The sequence below is a fragment of the Diorhabda carinulata genome, chromosome 2 (genome assembly GCF_026250575.1).
Source record: "Diorhabda carinulata isolate Delta chromosome 2, icDioCari1.1, whole genome shotgun sequence".
NCBI classification, from domain to species: domain Eukaryota; kingdom Metazoa; phylum Arthropoda; class Insecta; order Coleoptera; family Chrysomelidae; genus Diorhabda; species Diorhabda carinulata.
The window spans coordinates 25,598,130-25,617,563 of record NC_079461.1 but is presented as its reverse complement, the minus strand read 5'-3'; the positions used below and the strand labels follow the sequence as shown (position 1 = coordinate 25,617,563).

General features: G+C 29.7%; 1 protein-coding gene across 1 annotated transcript in view; it reads left to right on the top strand.

Moving 5' to 3' along the window:
• Positions 1 to 19,063, top strand: part of LOC130903434 (max-binding protein MNT-like) — a 61,983-nt gene extending 42,920 nt beyond the window's left edge. The window contains exons 4-5 of the mRNA XM_057815527.1: positions 514 to 841; positions 2,255 to 19,063. Coding sequence (XP_057671510.1) covers positions 514 to 841; positions 2,255 to 2,491 — 565 coding nt within the window. The 3' untranslated portion in view covers positions 2,492 to 19,063. The remainder of the gene's footprint in view (positions 1 to 513; positions 842 to 2,254) is intronic.
• Positions 19,064 to 19,434: the final 371 nt, after the last annotated feature.

The following is a 19,434-nucleotide window of genomic DNA, read 5'->3' as shown; positions in this document are numbered from 1 at the left end:
GTGTATGAGGAAAATATAATTAATGAGGTTTGCGTTTAAAAAAATATCCAATAGCCCAATTTGTAAATAAAGCGTACCTAATACTTACTCTGGGGTAATGCAATGGTTTTAGAAGTTCGAGTCGAAGATTACGAGTTATTAGACACCAAAACGGCAATTCTGTTTGTGCTCCTGGACAAGAGGCACTAGGATAATAGCAGGTTGATTGAAAACATTGTGTGTGAACTCAAACAAAGAGCTCTATAAATCTGCAAGATATTGTAAATTATCAATAACCAGGATGGTGGGTTTAAAGAAGAAAACAGCAAAAGAAAATTAATTTGTTTCATCACAATATTTGTTTTGTTATATTTGTTATAGTTAAAGAACTTGCAGAAGAGATATATCGTATGTTTTTCTAGAAAATGACCAAATAACATTACATGGGTTTTGAATATTATGATTTATAGATATTAACACTTATGGCTTGTTTTGAATAAAAGTGGGAATGCTTCATTGAAATATATTTTACAGGTATATTCAGACTTTAAAACGGAAGGAACGAGAATTGGAACATGAAATGGAGCGATTAGCTAGAAAAAAAATTATTGCTAAACAAAGGTTAGCTGTTTTGAAAAAAGATATGTCACATTATGATAATATCGATATTTCAAAAATTTTACCTGAAGGCGATTCAAGCCCCGTTGCCAGCGCCTCGACACCTCCAGCAGAAGAACTTAGAGAAGATATTGTTAATAACGGATCTTCTGTTCATATTAATGAAAATCAAGAAATGTCTATACCGCTTTTGACCAAAACGAGCATTCCTGTTGTTACACAAAACTTGACTTCAATCAAAGAGGTAACTATTATACATCTTAGATAGAAAAACTAATAAATAAGCTGTATATAAAATAGAAACCAACATGCACGAGTCAAGTTTTGTTTGTACTTTTGATACACTTGGTGTAAATTGATGTTAATAGATCTTATACTTGGTTAATTCTTATAATATCTTGAAACTCTTGTCGGTTATTTTTTTTTTTTTTCGAAAGAACATCATCAAGGCTAAAAACATATATAGTGCTCATTCCCTCCCGATGTCCCAATATGTCTCAGTTATGAACATTGTATAAAGTTTTTATTAAGAAGTTTTTAAAAAATCTGTTTGGAACTATATTATTAACTCAATATTTGTCCTATGAAAAATAATAATTGGTAATTGGTAATACTCGCATTAGTCTTTGACAGTTGGTAGTATGGTTACTTGTTTGAATTGGCGAGTTGACTTCAATTTTGTTGGAGTTATGGTTGAAAGAAGATTTCATTGTATTTTTTTATTCATTCTATTCAATCATTCCATCACAGTGAAGAATAAAATAGGAAATTAAAATATTTCAATTTTGATGGCATAGTTAAGTATGTTTTTAGAAGAAGAAAGCGTAGCAAAAAGCTAGCTGGTAACAAAAGGTTATGTTGCGATATTTTTTCAGGGTTATGATTTGTTTTGTCATTTCCTCATTTTTAATAAACGTAAGGGGATGAAGAGTTATGAGGTAATGACTTTCTGACTAGATCGACTCGGTTTTCGTGCATTTTTGTTTATTGAAATTTTTTAATTACCATTTTGCTTTATTCCAGTTAATATAACCTAGTAGAATTTTAAATATATTCAAAAAATGAATAATACGATTTCATAAAAAATAAATATAATCATCATTTCCTCACCTCATTCATCATTCCCTCATATACAAATCGTCAAAACTCATTTATTCCGGGTACCACGACATTTTTTACTTCTATTAAGATAAATAGTACAAATTTCAGAGCAAATAAAGATGAATTGATTCAAATATTTTTAGTAAATTTATTGATAGGTACTTTTGAGATTTCATAAGATTATCCAATTACTTTTGACTTAGATACACTAAAAAACTGAGTTACAACTAATATATGACGAAGAATTTCTAGTTTTCTAGTTTAGGCGCCGGTCACTTAGAAAAATTTCTTACACAAATTCAATATTTTCTGGAATAGTCACCGTCACAGGACCTTCCAAACGTGGGCAAAACAATTTGGACGAATTTTTAATTCTTTAAAATTATGTAGCAGCCTCCATTCGGTATTTGTTTCGTGTTTGTGTTAATCCTTCTTAAGTCAAAATTTTATAAATTAAAATTTTTCCCCATATTTTTTTTTTTCGAATATCCTAATTTCGGATTTTTTTGTTCTAGTGTGTATTAAACATAGTAATTTAATAAAAATAATGTTCTAGATCTCACAACCAATTCAAACAACGGCTTTGTCGGTACTTCCCATGACGTATCCCGTAAACCAAGGTTTAGTCCTTCAAAAAGTTGCTTTGGTACCAAAGGGATTGGATGGATTAGCACCATTAGTGTCCACTCATTTCATCACTCCACAACAAATCAATGGAAAAGTGGTACCTTTGACACAGTACTTGGTGAAACCTGTTGTAGTAGTTAGCACCGCATCACCACGCCCAAGCTAGTGGGGTTTATTTCCAAATTAGCAGTAATTTGGTTCTTAACAAAAAGAGGAGGAAAACATTTTACAAACCTTGAGGAACGACTGAACTACTTTGGATTTTTATGTATCATTAACTCTGAAAAGTAGTAGGTATTTTTGTAACATCAAATAATTATTATTTAGAAAAATTATAGCAGTTATAATTAAAATAGGAAATTTTGGGATACATGCTTATTTAAGGTTTCTAAATTGGTATTTTATGTTATTCAAAATGCACTTCCGTAATAATTCACTTACGAAAATACTACTAACATTCATATTTTTATACGTCAGTTTTTTTGGCAACAAAAAAGCTAGGATGGGATAAAAGAGCATATTTGTCACATTATTCAAAACAGTAACTCAAATATGACTATTATATAAAATTGTTGTAAAAAGGACCTAAAACCAATTATTCATAATAGGATTGTGGGCGGTCAAGTACCATTGACCACATGAGCCCTCTGATAGGTCCGTAGTACCCGAAATTACCAAAGGCCGATGTTCTTTAGAAAATGAAATACTTGGGCTTCTTTTTTTTGACATCACTAGACCAATTTTGTTTTTATTTAGAAAAATTGTTTAATTTTGAATATTTGATCATTTGTGTTTTTCCATTTCTAAAGCTACATTTAGAGTCCTCTAAAGTGATTTCAACCTCATTTATTATTCTTTTGTCCATTATTCTAGTCATTGTTTTAGATGGTATTCTTATTAGTGATATACCTGGGTAGTTTTCACAACTTCCTTTGCCTTCTCTTTATATATTGGTAATATAATTCCTAGATTCCAATCTTCCGCCATTTTTCCTGTTAAAGTATCTTGTTTAATAAATCTGTTAGTTGCTCCATCCATATATTTCACCAAATCAGCAGTTATGATGACTTCTCTTGGCGCTTTTCCTAGCTTTAATATTTCAATTACTTCTACTAGTTTTTGATTCCTTATCCTTTACTAGTGGGTATTCCCTCCATTACTTCATGTTCCTCCGAAATTCATCATATTATACTCCTCTTTCTCTGTCTCTGTCAAGACAATTGTTGATGTCTTAACACATGAAAAGCTAACGAGGAGGTTCAGAATTATGAAAATTTCTAAAGCTAAAACTACGTGAAAAATTAATTTATATGTTTTAATTCTAATTTTCAAGAATAATTTTTATATTTCAGAATAATTAATTTCATGGCACCAACTACTGCATAGCATGTGAATAAGAGTAATTTTTGGAGAGTAAATAATGTTTATTGTACCACATTTTTTATTACAGTAAAATACAAATACTTTCAGATTTAAATCAAGTAAAAACATACATATGTATTGAATTAATAGAAGAAAACCTTTTTTTCAAGCTAGTGGTATGGGGTGGATAGTAACATAAAATTAATGTCTTATAATCTTCTTTAATATTCAGTTTTAGGCAACAGTGTACATAAAGAACGTACTATCAGCTTTCGAAATGAATGTACCCAATTTTGGACTACACCTTATAATTTTGAGGCTCATTCCAAAGTTATCTTTCATCGAGTTATCTCTTAATCCATCCTAGCTGATTTCCGTTGCATTTCTTATTGGTTGTCTGAGGTAATTAAGTTGCTGTACTTGCTGAATATAACAATGTTATATAATGAATAGTCTTTAAGACAATATCGAACCTTAATCTGTTTCATTTATTCCAAAATTAATAGCACTGAACATTACGTATACTTCATATTCCCCTTATTATAGTGGTTTAATGGTATTTGTATTATAGTTTTTTAGATCTCACCACTATGATATTGGAAACTGATTTAAAGTACCTTTAAATTTTACCTACTTATTATAACATTTTGAAATTTATTTATTTAACCCATTTATATGATTATATTAAATGACCAAGAAATTGTTTACCCTATTAATATGTATAATATTCTATATTTGTTGACTGATTAAAAAATATATTTTAATAACATTTGAATTTGACTAAATGGCCACAAAACAGTAGATATTGAAACAAAAAAACATACAGAACTTAATACTAATCCTCATAATATTATTTGCAACAGATAATTGAAATTCAGTGAAAGAAGCAATAAAAATGAAACATTAAAAAATGGAATATTAAAGTATATGGATGCTTAAAAATAACGAAGCAAACATTAAAAAAAAAACAATAAAATAAAAAATGAACAGTTAAATAAAAAAATAAACAGTTAAATTGGACATGAAATGAACCAACAAAGGTAGCCAGGAAAATCATGATGGTAGGTAAACTAAGGGAAAAAAATGACCGAAAAGACAATGGATTGACCAAATAGAGGAAATTGGGCAAATTAAAGGAAAAACTTTGAAGGAAATGAAAATACTTGCAAGGGACAGAAAAGCATGAAAAAATAGTGTGAGAACAGATAGAGACTAAATATGACCTTTTAAAGGCATAAGGATCATCAAGAAGATATTACATGTTTTGCACATATATTTTGAAAAATGAATCCTACTGTATTTTGTAAACTAAAATTATGGATTAAAGTAAGATTTGTCTTGTGAAATCTTGTTGATCAATTTTCCATAAGACACTTAACTTGATGAATATTTTTGAAAATTGCAAATGCAAATGATGAACGGCATTACATTATTTTTAACATTGTGAATCGACTTATTAAGCGTTCAATGATTTCAACAGATACTGCCAGTTGATTCACATCTGAACATTATCCTGATACATTTTGTAATAAATATTTTTTAATATAATACCATCAAACTAATCAAAAATTGAAAGAGTGAATGATTTAATTGTTTTCGTGATTTTAAATGCACAAAATAAAAAATGAGTTGTTGAAATGTTGACAAAAATAATAAGCAATATCACATAATCAAAAATGACATTTATCTAATTCCGCTATCAAATGTGACACTTTGAGTCACTCCTTGACATTAGGAAACGTCACATTCATATCGAAGTTGAAATTTCTGGACCCATTGATGATATTCATACTGAACACATTGTTAACACCAACACCCACAATTACACTCCTGACGCGCGTTTCGATATTCAAGCTATTGTCTTTAGAGACTGAAGTTTAACTTAGTTACAACCAAGTTTATCGTCTTCAAAGACCGAAGGTGAACTTCACTCTCTAAATACGATAGCTTGGTTATCGAAACGCGTTAGACAGTGTAATTCTGAGTGTTGTTGTAATGGTAGTGTAATAATTATTTACGTTATGAGTTCGGGAAGTGATTTAGTACGGTACTTACGACGTAAGAAATACGAGGTAGAAAGTACTGATGAAAATGATACCTGAAGTGCCATTTTCCAGTCTTAAATTAGTACTGTAAAGTCAACTTTTTAGTACAGCGTGAAAAAAAACAGTGTTTTCAGTATAACCTTCATATATCAGTTTAAAAAAGTAGTTATGTAGAAACTATTGTTTATGTTGTAACTGTTCAAGTTTCAAAGAATAATTTATTAATTACTGTAAAAAATGACAATTATTTCATTATTTAAACTGACTATTAACTCATTATTTTAATTGAATAGTATTTTCAGTTTTATGAACATTGAAAACAACATTATTAAAGACAAAGTTGTTTAAAGTAAGTCCATTTTCAGGGTGAATATTCTCCCGAACTTCCTGTCTAATGTTAATTTCATTTGAAGCTATATCTACATATATGCCAGGAGTTTGGCCCAGAATGTTTTCTGAAATTCTCCTATTTTATAATGGACTCTCAACATTGGATTTCCATCCTCCGTGTTGCTACATTTTCAGAATGTCCGCACCTGAATCTGCCAGAGGACACACTGACGAGCAACTTAATTAATGTCCTGTGTATCCTTTAATATTAGGTAGACCCAGGCACTGAGTAAACTTTGCTGATAAACGGTATCTAAGCCCGTGATTTATATGCCACATTTTTCATTATAATATCGCACAAAAAATCTGTAGTGCTTTACAGCAGGAGGTCTAATATTTCTATACTTTTTGAGGTCAACAAGAATGACACCAGCAATATTTCCAGCAGTGACCACAAATTCGCAATTAACATGTGTTTTGGTTTCTGGAATTGTAATTTTAGAAAAGGTGTCTTTACCAAATATGTCTCCTTCTCGTAGGAATCTTCCTACATTTTCCTTCGTCAAAATCTCCGATTTTTTTGCATAGTATCCTGCTGACCGTCTCTTCAGCCAAAGCAAAAACATAGTTAGTGGACTTCTGGATCTCGAAATTTTTGCGCATGGTGAATTCAGATCTCAATGTTTTTAAATTTTCAAAATAAGCAAGTAGTACCTTTTCATTGATATTCTTCATATTTTTCAAATCACACCATTTTTCAAATTTTGGTAGGCCAGAGCATATCTATTTCTTGATTTTTCAGGTATTAAACTACCCACTGCAGCATTTGCAGACTCTCTTTTGGAATTAGATAAAACGTTTTAAGTCAACACATTATGAAAAGAGCGATATTGTTCAACTCTTGTTTGATCTTTTCATAACTAGTTACGTAAATAACTATTTTAAATATATGGGCAGTGAATAAAAGTTTAAATCATGTGCTTAGTCATAAAAGTAAACAATTAACGTACTACCAAATTATAATTATATTTTAGAATTCAATTGAAAACACTGTAGTCGAGGGTCGATAATTTTTGAAACAAAAAAAATAGTAGAAGGATAAAACCTATTGGAAAAGGAAGAGAATATAACAATCATGGAAGGAAAAATAATTCTCAAGATCTGAGGGTGGGAAGGGGAAGAAGAGAGTTTTAAGTGTAAAAAACAATTTATCTAGATATATGGTAAAACTGCGAGTCCTATGGGAAAAAGTTAAATGGATAAATTGTATGTAATAAGAAATTCTACAACTTTTGTATACACACTTTTCTCACATAACCTCAAAGTTTATGTAAAAACTTCAAATAAACAAGTTTTTGTTTCCCTATTTTTATCTTTTTATGCCCTAAGCACACTGTATTTTTTTTTAATTTAAAATATTTTTTACCCACTTTTAAATATCGCCTTTAAAACGTTGGTGGGTTTTTTGTTCATTAAAATATCTACTATCTGATGATATGATAAAAATATTTTCTCAGAAAATGCAAACATAGACAACTCGAAACTAAAAGTTTTTGTAATCATGTATCATCAGATTAGCTTTTTTTTCTTTTAAATTTTATACTTTGGTTATTTATATTTATCGATATAACATCACATTTTTCGAGGAATTAAATTATGAAATTTGAATAAATAACTAAAAATTATACATAATGATAATAAAAAAATTTTTCGGATTTGTTCACATTTTCTACTGAATATGCTGTTTACACCACCACCAAACCAACATTCACAATTACAATGTCTAACGCGCGTTTCGATAACCAAGTTAACGTCTTTAGAGACTGAAGGTAAACTGTGAGTTTTGGTTAGGTGATGTAAACAGTGTATTCAGTATGAATATCGCCAACGGTTCCGGAAACTCCAACTTAGTTCACATTTTCTGAAAAAAATTTCCAACGAATGAAAAGCCGACAGACTTTTTTAAAAAAACTGATATTTTGACGTATTAATTTCAGTTCAAAAATTATGTTGCTTTTTCAAAATTCAGTCAAAATAAGATTAAAAAATGAATATCTCAAATAAAAAAAATTACAGTGTGTTTGGGACAAAGAGTAAGTTTTCACCAAAGTTATGTGAGAAAAGTGACAATACATAAGTTGTAATTTTTTTTAACTTTGCTATTCAACTTTTTTCCATAGTTTTACCTAGAATCGAGATAAACCGTTTTTTACCCTTAAAAACTCTCCCCCATCCACTTCCCGACCTCAGATAGCCCGTGCATTTTTTTAGTTTCTTTTCCTTTTCCAGTGGGTTTCACCCTACTATTATTTACTTTAATTTTCAATGGCTTTATTTAGTTCTGGTCCACTGTTACTGCCACCGCGCCAAAACTTGACTATTTAATTGAAAGGTGTTTTCATATCAATCTTCTATGAAAATATGTTGAAGGAAATAAAATCAATATAACGTGGTATAATTATTTAACCGTTGAATTTTTTAAATCAATAGACTCCGCAATAAAGACATAATTTGAATATCATATATGTTAATTAGCTACGACAATTTCTTGACAGAATAGATACACACTGATTTTCAATTTTTGATCATAGGGTTCACATTTTCAATAATCAATTGTATCTGTATTTCAATGATTTGTTAAGAAGATGACTTATTTGAGCTCTTCATACTTGATTACATATTTATATTCAATATTGGACATAATACTTCTGTGCAAAGAACTATTATAGGTGTTAGTTAATGATTTTTAGTGCTTTGATCATGTCTTTTCTATTTTTAAAGGTAAGTGCTCTCGGAGGTCTTCTAATGCCCAATCTAGTCATATTTTTGACATACTAATATACTGAATTTTTACATATTTTGAAAAAGGTATTTTCTAGATATCAACTACAACGCATAATTAATTTCGAGTCTCATATTGTTTCAAGTTATTTCACAAACATAGATTGAGTTTTTCAGCATATCGACATATTATCTTCCAGTTTGTTAATCAACTTTCTAATGCATTTTTCCTAAAATCAATTTAAATTAACTTTATTTATTAAATAAACATTTAAACTCCTGAACAAAATTAAAGCACCATCTTCATTAATCTAAATATTTACATTATAAACATAAAATACAAATAAGTTACATTGAAATGATACCTATAAATTAGTCGAATATGATCTTAGCATAACCTCGAATTGCCTTATTTTTTCCATATAAGTTTGTTTTTGCTGGAAATGCATAAATAAGCTTCATAACTCCAAATCACCCTCCTCTACTTCTTTTCGCTGTATTAATGCTTTGCGGCATGCTAATATCAAATGTTCAAGACAAGCTTGCTGTACATTCTCCCATTCTTCAATAGCGACCTCTATGAGTTGGTTATGATTAGAAACAGGGGGACTATGACTTCGAATCCTCTTTTTGAAATAGTCCCGTAGACGTTCTATAGGATTCATATCCGGACTGTTATGTGGCCACTTTAATAAAGGGATATCGACAAAATGAGCAAAAGGCATTACATGTTCGAAAATAATGTTGGGCATTCATAGACCTCATACGTTAGTGTCCAATTTCGTACCAGCATCGAAGCACGCTCCTCCCCAAAACATTTTAGAGACGGTATCAAAAGGCCCTTTAAGAGGGGTATTACAGCTGGCAAACCATTTTCCTTGCTTTGGCCAAACACGCTCACGCCTATCTAGAGCTTTAAGGCTAACTCTAATTTCATCAAAGAACGAAACCTTATTCCAATCATTGACGGCTCAATTCTGATGAAGTTTTGCAAAATTTGATCTCTGAACTTTGTGTTCTCTGGTAAGCAAGAGTTTTTTGGCTGGTATTCTGTTGCTTAACCCTGCTTCATGTAAACGTCTTCTAACCGTTCGAAAAGATACATCGATATTTGGAACATCTGATAATTCATTTTTTAGCAGATTGCTGGCGACTCCTCAGTTTCTGAGAGCACGATTATCAATTTGGTTATTGCAACGTTTTCGCCCTTGTCCTGGTCTTCAGTTGTACTAACACGTTTCTTTATGTTGCCATACTATATGTGGCTGATGCTAGAATGATGTCTTCCTTACAAAGCAGCACCAGATGGTAATGAATACCCTTCATTCGGGAGAGTCGATGCTCGCTCTACTTCATTGACAAATTTCTTTGGAGGCTCTTTTTTTATTTGATTTACTCTGAAATGAACTTCCAAACATGCATGTAGTAAAAACAATTACAATAAATTGCTTTAATCTGTACTTTTGAAGAAAATGTTGACACAGTTTTAGATTAAAACGAGGTTTAATACGAATTATAATCAAAACAGATTATGTGATACTATAGTTAACTCAAATAACAACTGTCATTGTCAAACAATGTACATGGCCTACTTGTACAGTAAGTTATCAATAAAAAAAGAATATCAAGAAAAATATGAGTGGTGCGTTAATTATTTGTATCCAACAATATTTTTTATTGCTGTACAATTTGGGAGATACATTCAAGTGATTATTATACGATTTCGTTATTTGGAAAATTTGCAAAAATTGATAATCAGTGTTGAGCATCTGCATAATATCAAAATATAATGGAAAGCGTATTTATATTTTTATTAAAACATCATAATATGAACATTCAGATTTATCAACGATTAAATTATATCAAATATTATTTCAAATCATTTAAATGGACCAGACAATTTGAAACATTGATATTAAGAAATCATTTTATTTGACATTTGCGTTAGTAACTCATTAGAGCGAAGCATGTGATTTATGTACGTGTGTAACATGTTTTACAAATCTTGTGATACCAATAAAAGATTTGCAAATTATTTTATATAAAGTTGTTTATTTATCTTAAAAAAAAGGACCTCTAATATCTGTAAATGTATCCATCAAAACTGAAAAAAAATTGGCGGATGATAAAACTGGGTTTTTTATTTTTCTGTATAAGCAAGTTAGCTTCATAACGTTGGTACTCCCATACAAATTAGCTAGAATTGTTAATTTTCTCTACAAAAGTATAACCACTGCAAAAAAATGTTGAAATGCACATATCCATCACTTGCTTCATTCTGAAAATAATCAAAATAGACAAGAGGAAATTTACGATGTTTTCTCCAACGTATTGAACTTATTAATTATTTATTTATACTTTATAACAATTCTATCATTAATGATCGATTATAATATAGTAAAATAGTTGAATATTACTAAAATGTTCGATAAAAGAAAATTCACATAGTTCAAAAACTTCCCATGTTTCTGTCTATTTAAAAACTTTGTTAATATCATGTAACTTCTAAATTCCCAACACTGCAAAATTGATTTCCCCGAGAAAATAATGTATGTACATTTAAAGCAAAAACTTTTTAGTATTTAGTGATAAAGAATCACGATATATCTTTTTCTTTCAACTTTTCAGGTGTGGGATGAGAGTTCCGTACATTTTTGTGTCCCCTATTGTCCATTTTCATACATTTTATTACTATATTCAATTTTGATTGTAGTGAAGTTTTATTTTATTTCTAATGAATTCCTGATACATAAGTATTTTGAAAAATTTTTCTTCTTCTCAGTTGATCTCCAAAATGTATTTGTATTTTGTAAATGTCCTTTCCAGAAAATCTGTTTCATAATTTATTATATACTCATTCATTTTATTCTAATTATTTACATTATCTTTCTATTTGTCACGATTAAACTGATTAAAACTTCTTAAGGGACCATATGCCTCACATTTGAATTAAAAACATATCGTTAATCTGGAACAATTCTGACCAAGTGCGCTTAGCGCTCAATTTTTCTGCATTTATTGTGATTTTGATTTATTATTATGGAACTGTCTTCAATAATAAAATTGCAACTATCAACAAGCATTTAATGAAAATTAGTCCTAATAAATTCTTTAAAAAATATGATATTTTGGTTATTTCGAATTTAAATATATATGACTACAGGACTTTTCGGAAACTAAAACACGAGTTAAGGTAAATCAATTGATTGAGGATCCTAAACCAGAAAGAAATATCAAATTTAAAACAATATATACAAGAACATTTAATTTCTATTACTTTTTGTGCGTTAATTTTTCCATGTAATTAATTCAGTTGTATAATTGATTCTAGATGTAATAATTGTTATTAAGCAGTAATCAGATTTACCCCCTCTCAAGGATTTTGCACTAAAGTTTAAAACTAACAAGTTATTTTTATATTGACATGCCGAAAGTATCAACGCCGCAAACATAAGTAATAGTAGACAGCCATTTAAGGGGAATAAACAACTTTTACAATTTCAAATAACCAAAAACAAATACAGCAACCCTTCAGCTGATTGCATTTACCCACTGGTCTACAAGGGTAGTGTCCGAACATTCAGATCATGATCAGGTTAACTCGATCAAAGTTTACGAAAAGTCCTTAAATGATTTAGTTGATCTAATCGATTATTAAAATTTATTAACTAAAAGTCAAGGGTGTGTTATTTTTAGGGAATATTTTTAGTTCTATACCAAAAAATTTTTAGAAATTAAAAAATTATGCCGCTGTGCTAAATGGTTTAAGTCCAATGACTACTTTGCTCATCAAAAAATTCGATTTCAACTTAAATATTTTTTTTATTTATAGGATTTTTCGATATTAAAATATTAAAAGTAAATTCGAAGACTGTAGAACATCTAGTTTCGAAGTTATAGCCTGTCAAATAGTAACATTTAAAAAAATCTCATTGAATTTCATTTATTTTTCAATTTATTACATTCACATGGACACTTTAGTTTAATCTTTTAATGCTCAAATCCGCACAATAAAATTAAATTATTCATGTAAGAGTAAAAAAAATGAATGGAATTTAATTTGTATTATTTTAAATTTTACTGTTTGACGGTATATAACTTCGAAATTAGTGATTCTACAATCTACAACGAGATATTTTAGTATAGAATTTAATTTTCTACAAAGACATAAGAAGGTTTCTGGAAAAAAATCTAATAAAAGGAATAATCCATTCAAAATATTCTAAAAAAATATATTAACTATGTAATTTAAATGGGAATTTTCTGATGAGATCTTGGACTTTAACCCTTTAGAACACAGGTAAAATTTTTTAAATACCTATATAATAGTAAAAAAATATGGTCTAAAAATGATACGCCTTAAAATGTATACATGGAACATACATAGAACCATATTTTCTGTAGAGACATCCAGTTGTAATAAAATTGAACTTGTATTCACATTAATATATAACACGTCACCCAATAAATCGTGTGACTAAGAAAAACACATTTTATTGCCAAAAATTGATTTTATTCATCAAAGTAATTTCCTTCAAGAGCAATACAATCATTCCAACGCTTCTCTAACTTCTTGATGCGCCGTGCTTGTAGAAGGATTTTTCTTTTGCCCAAAAAAGGCTTCAGTTTCGGCAATTGCTTCTTCATTGGAGCTGAATTTCTTACCGGCGAGCATTTTTTTGAGATCAGTATATAGCCAGTAGCCACTGGTGGCCCGATCTGGATTAGACGGTGGATAAGGAAGCAATTCCAAATGTAATTCGTTCAATTCAACCATCGTTGTCATCGACTTGTGAATCGGTGCATTATCTTGGTGAAATAGTGATGACATGAGGCCGTTTTTTCTTGATTTTTGCACTTGAACAATCCAACAACTCTAAGTCATGTTTCATGAACTGTCGTATATCGACGCAAAAAATCTGATTTATTACGGGTTCAAAACATCCTACGACGTTGTCCGATGCCTAATTGTCACTCTTTCCTGTCGCTGCAGTCCAATTTTGGTCTTCCTCTCTTTCTGTTCTCTTGTGGGATCCGCTTCATTATTTTTTTTTTTGGTAATCTTTCCTCCCCATCCTCTGCGTGTGTCTGTACCAAATCATCTGCTTTCCCTCAATATATTCTACAATTGTTTATTGGAGGTTCATTTGCTGTTTTGTTTTATCGTTCCTTGCTCTGTTTATTCTACATTTCATAGTACAAGTACCATGTCTTATCTACGTTCATCTGCAGTCCCCTTTTCCGGTATTCTTCTTTTAGTTTGAGTGCCATCTATTCTATATCACCCCTGACGTTTTATCTGATCAACTGCAAACTGGAAGATATATAACCTGGTATCATCGTCGATTTGGATCCCTATTCATTTGCATTTATTCTTCTTTTGAAAAGAGTGGTGATGCAGCACCGTTGCTTCAGGCCTTTATTGACTATGAACGATTCAGATACTCTATTTCCGATTTTTACTGCAGACTTCATAGCTTTATATAAGTTCTGGATACCCTTTGTTAGGGTATGATTATTATAAAATAAAAAGCAGCAATAATATTCTCAAACGATACTGTAGAGTACAAAATCAGAAACAACGATGTTATTTCTATCAAACTAAAATCTGTTCTATTCTGTTATATTTATTCAAAATTTATTGGAAGAAATATATAAACATAAATTTAAATTTTATTGCATACAATCACAATGAATATTAATAAAATTTGGAAAAGAAGTAATTTAGGGTTGCTAAAAATCAATTCAACTTGTAGCACCTACTTGTGTATGGCCGATCCACACTCGCACGCTAATATCATCGCGAATCGCGGAAAAGATTGTCAACAGTCTAAACTCGCAGACTTACGCCGGGCTCACAGTATAGTTCGCGTTCTTGACGAAAACATTAAATAAGTGAGAGTTCTAATTCGTTATTCCACACGGTACTTACTTTGTATGCAAAATCGTGGTGTCGCAAACTCAACTGTTAATTGTTACTGTACGTCTGAGCAACCCAGGACAAAAACCGACAATTTTCGGGGAACAACCCGAGAAGAATATGCGAATCGGATCCACACTCATGCTTCGCGGGTGCAACGAGCATTCGCGCGCGTGTGCGGATGTATCGCGGAACAAAAACCGAGAACTTTCGGGGAACGAGCCGCGAACAGTATGCAAATCGGATCCACACTCATGCTTCGTGGGTGCTTCGCGCGCCTGTGCGGATTTATGGCGGGACAAAAACCGAGAACTTTCGGGGAACGAGTCGCGAAGAATATGTGAATTAGATCCACACTCATGCTTCGCGCATGTGCGGATGCAGATATTAAGCCTATAACAAATACTTGAATGTTTCGCCAATAAAAAAAGGATTAAGTCAATTATAATCTACTGATAAATGTATGTATTCCACTATATTAGGGAAAGAGGTCAGAAAGATTTTTTCTATAATGTAATATTTTGCGTATTTTTACAATTAGAAATGGATTATATTTTAAAATGTTGAAACAACTATCATCCAAATTTAGAACTCCAGTTACTGGTATCAAATTGGAAAATAAATTCTTGATCATCCGGATCTTCTACAACCCATTTACAATTTTTTCCATGAAGAAATCTTATATCGCATCAACGAATAGTTTAAGGTCCCACCGACAATAATAATTATCCTCCATATAAATGTATTCAATAATATCCTTTATACTTACTAAATATTCTGAGCTTAAGAAGTCTCAATTTTCAAAGTAGAAACTTTTTTTGAAGCATTTTGTAGGGAATTTCAAGTTTTTCAACGTCATATCAACTTTTTTCAACCCACGGTTTCAAAAAGGGTGCAGCTCAAAGGGGTTGCATAAGCCACATTTGGTACGCGAATACAAACTTTGAACTAATGTATCTCCTTCAGTTTTTATGGTACATATGTAAAAAAGCTGAAAATTTTTGGCAAGAAAAACCCTACAATTAATATTTGAACCATTTTCACATAACAAATTTTTTTTTCAAGATCACGAAAATTCAGTGTTCAATTTAATCAATTATTTTTTCTAAAATAATCATTCAAAACTGGTTAAATCACATGGATCATATCAATAATACACAAATAAAGTTAATTGCAAATGGAATAAGATTAATTTCAATTAGGGTGGTAATGGCGAGGGTATAATTACATTTTTTCAAAAAAGACAAAAGGAGAAACCTTATTTTTGTTAAAAATCAGTCAACTCTTATGCAAAAGACTTTTGACAGTACTCATTTTAAAAGTTTTTCTATGTGCTTTGAAAAAGATCTCTTGACTTTTTTTTCAAAAATTTCATCAATTTCAAGTTATTTGAAGTTAAAGGTTTTCAATTTCGGGATCCCCAAAAATAACCATCCTTCAACAAGTAAAACTCAGTTATTATTGTATTTACAGAGGTCCTTAAAAACAAATCTTTTCGTTTTTTATAAGCTACATTTTTGTTCCTTAATTATTTTGCTGATAAAATGAAAACTTTGTAAGTTATTTTTGGAAAATGAGCAGTTTTAATAACTCTAACAAGTACCAACTTTAGAAAAAAAACTTTATAGGGTAAAAGTTGCTTAGAATTTGTCAATCTATCGACCTACGAGATTATTTTGAAAAATAAATTTTCATCTTTAAAAAGGGGTGGCTTCCTCCCCCAGTGCAAAAGCATCCTTCTGCACATTATATATTTTGAGAGTATTAATTTTCAAGAAAATCGACCTTGATTATCAAAATTCTACCGGAAAACAGCTAGTACCTGGCCTAACTCTTGTATCCATATCTTTTTAACATTAACTTTATATATAGTAAAATCTTTACTACAAAACTATCAATCCAACAAACCTCTTCTGTAATTATTGTTTCATCTAGTTTGTTCTCTATTAGTATAACTTCTCTGTCTCGGTATTGAATAAACATATAGTAGTTTCTTCAGTGGTCTTTTATATACAAATGCTATGTGAATCAGTTCTTCAACTGAGGTAGATTTTTCTCACTACAAAATAATAAAAAGATTTAAGAACAAATCAAAATGATAGTAAGATCAGATATCTATCCCACAGTGGAATTTTATTTTCAAAGATAGAATGTGATCTTTCACAAAAATTCTTAAAACTAATATCAAAGATATCTGATAAGGAAATTTTTGAACTTTTAGTATTCCTAATTTCGAATATTTTGACATTTCATCCAAATTTATTGCTCATTTTCGCCTTTACAAAATGATAAATAAACATGTTAAACATATTCAGCAATAAACTAGTTTTTGCAGCCAATTTTTCTATATTCTCTGGACCGAAATGGGTGTCTCAATCAAAAAAAGAGCCATTTATTATTCAGTTTTTGAGTGGAGTTTTTAGTTAGAAATTATTCACTTGTAACATAAGACCAATTAAAAATTATAGGAATAAATATGTCACAACTTATTTACTATTAATCGAAGACGTTGAAGGATAGCACAAGAAAAATCTTCAACCATATCTAATGAATTTAATTTTTCATTGATACACACATTGATCTTCTTACTCAATCTATTATGGTGAGGAGTTCTAACTAATAACAAAAAAAATTTGATAATCGTTCAATCTATTTGACTTTCATTACTAGAATTCCTCTTAGTACAAGCTTACAGCATTTGGTACAGAGGAAGAAGCAATTTAAAAGACAAATTGCATAGTGTTTAACAATAATAAAAGCTATTATCAAATTCATCACATATTAAGAAATACTATTTACTTCCTGTGACATCTATAAAGTATAAACAAAAATTAATAAATTTTTATTTGTGATAATAAACATCTCATATTTCAATTATTTACCATTCTATTTGAATGTACTAGCAAAAAAGTGTGTTTAAAGGGTTTGTTTAGTGAATATATGGTTCCATTAGATTAATCTAACAAAACTGTAAACAATAATTCCATTTGAAATATGCAGATTAGTAAATTATATAATGAAAGCTCAAGTTAGATTAGATGTGGGTCTGACTACAATAAATTCTTATATTTAAGTTTACCTTGAAAAGAGAGGTCCACTAACACAAACACAACGAATAACACAAACACAACAAACAAAACGTGTTTAAAAATATGAAATAATCAAGTAGATGGAATTAAAAATAATTTATGGTGGATAGTGTGAAACTTAACTGTGGTGTTGTGTATTAAATCAGAAATGTTTGTTTAAATAACTTTTAATAATATGTCATTAAACATGGTAATCCTAGTCTGATTTAAGCAATAGCCCGACTCCCACTATTGAAATGAAAAAAAAATGGCTGTTGTTAATGGTTAAACTAACCTTTATTTAGAAATAACATTCTTTATATTGAAATAATTGTCAATTCTATTCTGTATAAGCTATTTTGTAGAGGGATTCTGGCAAAATTAAACACAAAAGTGTACTAACTACAATATATTTTTCCAAGCTTTTGAATACTTATGTATTCATCTTCTAGGACTGAAATTATGGTCAAGTGCAATATAAAAATATGTATAAAAGTATAACAATAATAAAAATTGCTTACAATAACTAGTTAAGAATTGCAGAATTTGAAATTCCCTTGTTTCTTTTAAAAAACATATTTTAGAGTTAGTACACTTTGGTGTTTAATTTTGCCACAATCTCGTTACGAAAAAGCTCATAATCCAGCTGGTATATTCTTCTTTCCATTAATTGAAATGAATAATGATCAAAACTTATCATCTGTTTATCTTAGCAATCAAGAACCAGTTATTTGGAAAATTTCCCTTCCTAGCAGAGTTCCAATTGCAAATGATGAAATTATTGTCATGACAAAATTAATTTATACTCCAAATACGCAATGTAATGATACATGACATATTTTTCCAATTGTATATATAACACATGGAAATATGTAACTGTACAGTAAAAATGAAGATTTGATAGAACACTCCTTAGAAGTTAATTTTTCATATAAATAAAATAATATTTTTTATATCTTTAATTATAAAAGCAAAGGTTAAAATGCAAAACATTGCAGATTTTTCTTGACATAATTTCATTGTTAACTAAGAAATGGTATTACGATCTTATTTTAAGTTTGCACTACATAGAATCTCAACTATTAGTTGACAAAATATATTCAAATCAAAATTGTCATTTTGTTGGATTTTGTGTAAATCAAACCAGAACTAAGCAGAAAAATCACATTCAAACGTTAAATACATATTGAAGTTAACATCATTAAAAGCTTATGCTTTTAACAAAATACGAATGAGAGAAAAAGGAGAGAGAAAGAGCAAGATAAATTTAAATTGTTAGATTCAATTCTATAAATGAAAAATTTTCATTAAAATATAAGTTTATTTTTATTTTTGAATCAGATTATTTATTTTATAGCACCTTATAAAAATTTATTTTTATATTGTTTAACAATATAGAATTGAAAAGATCGACTGATATTTTAACTTACGCTGTATAGTATGCTTAATATATTTTAAGCCATAAATTTGTCATCATGCTAAAGGATGTTAGATGGAGTGTTTTAAAATCCTATTAATTTTATTTAATCAACTAATCGTATATGGTTATTTTACTAGATCTCTCAGTTTTTATTACAAATTGATTGTACATATGGTGTCAGTT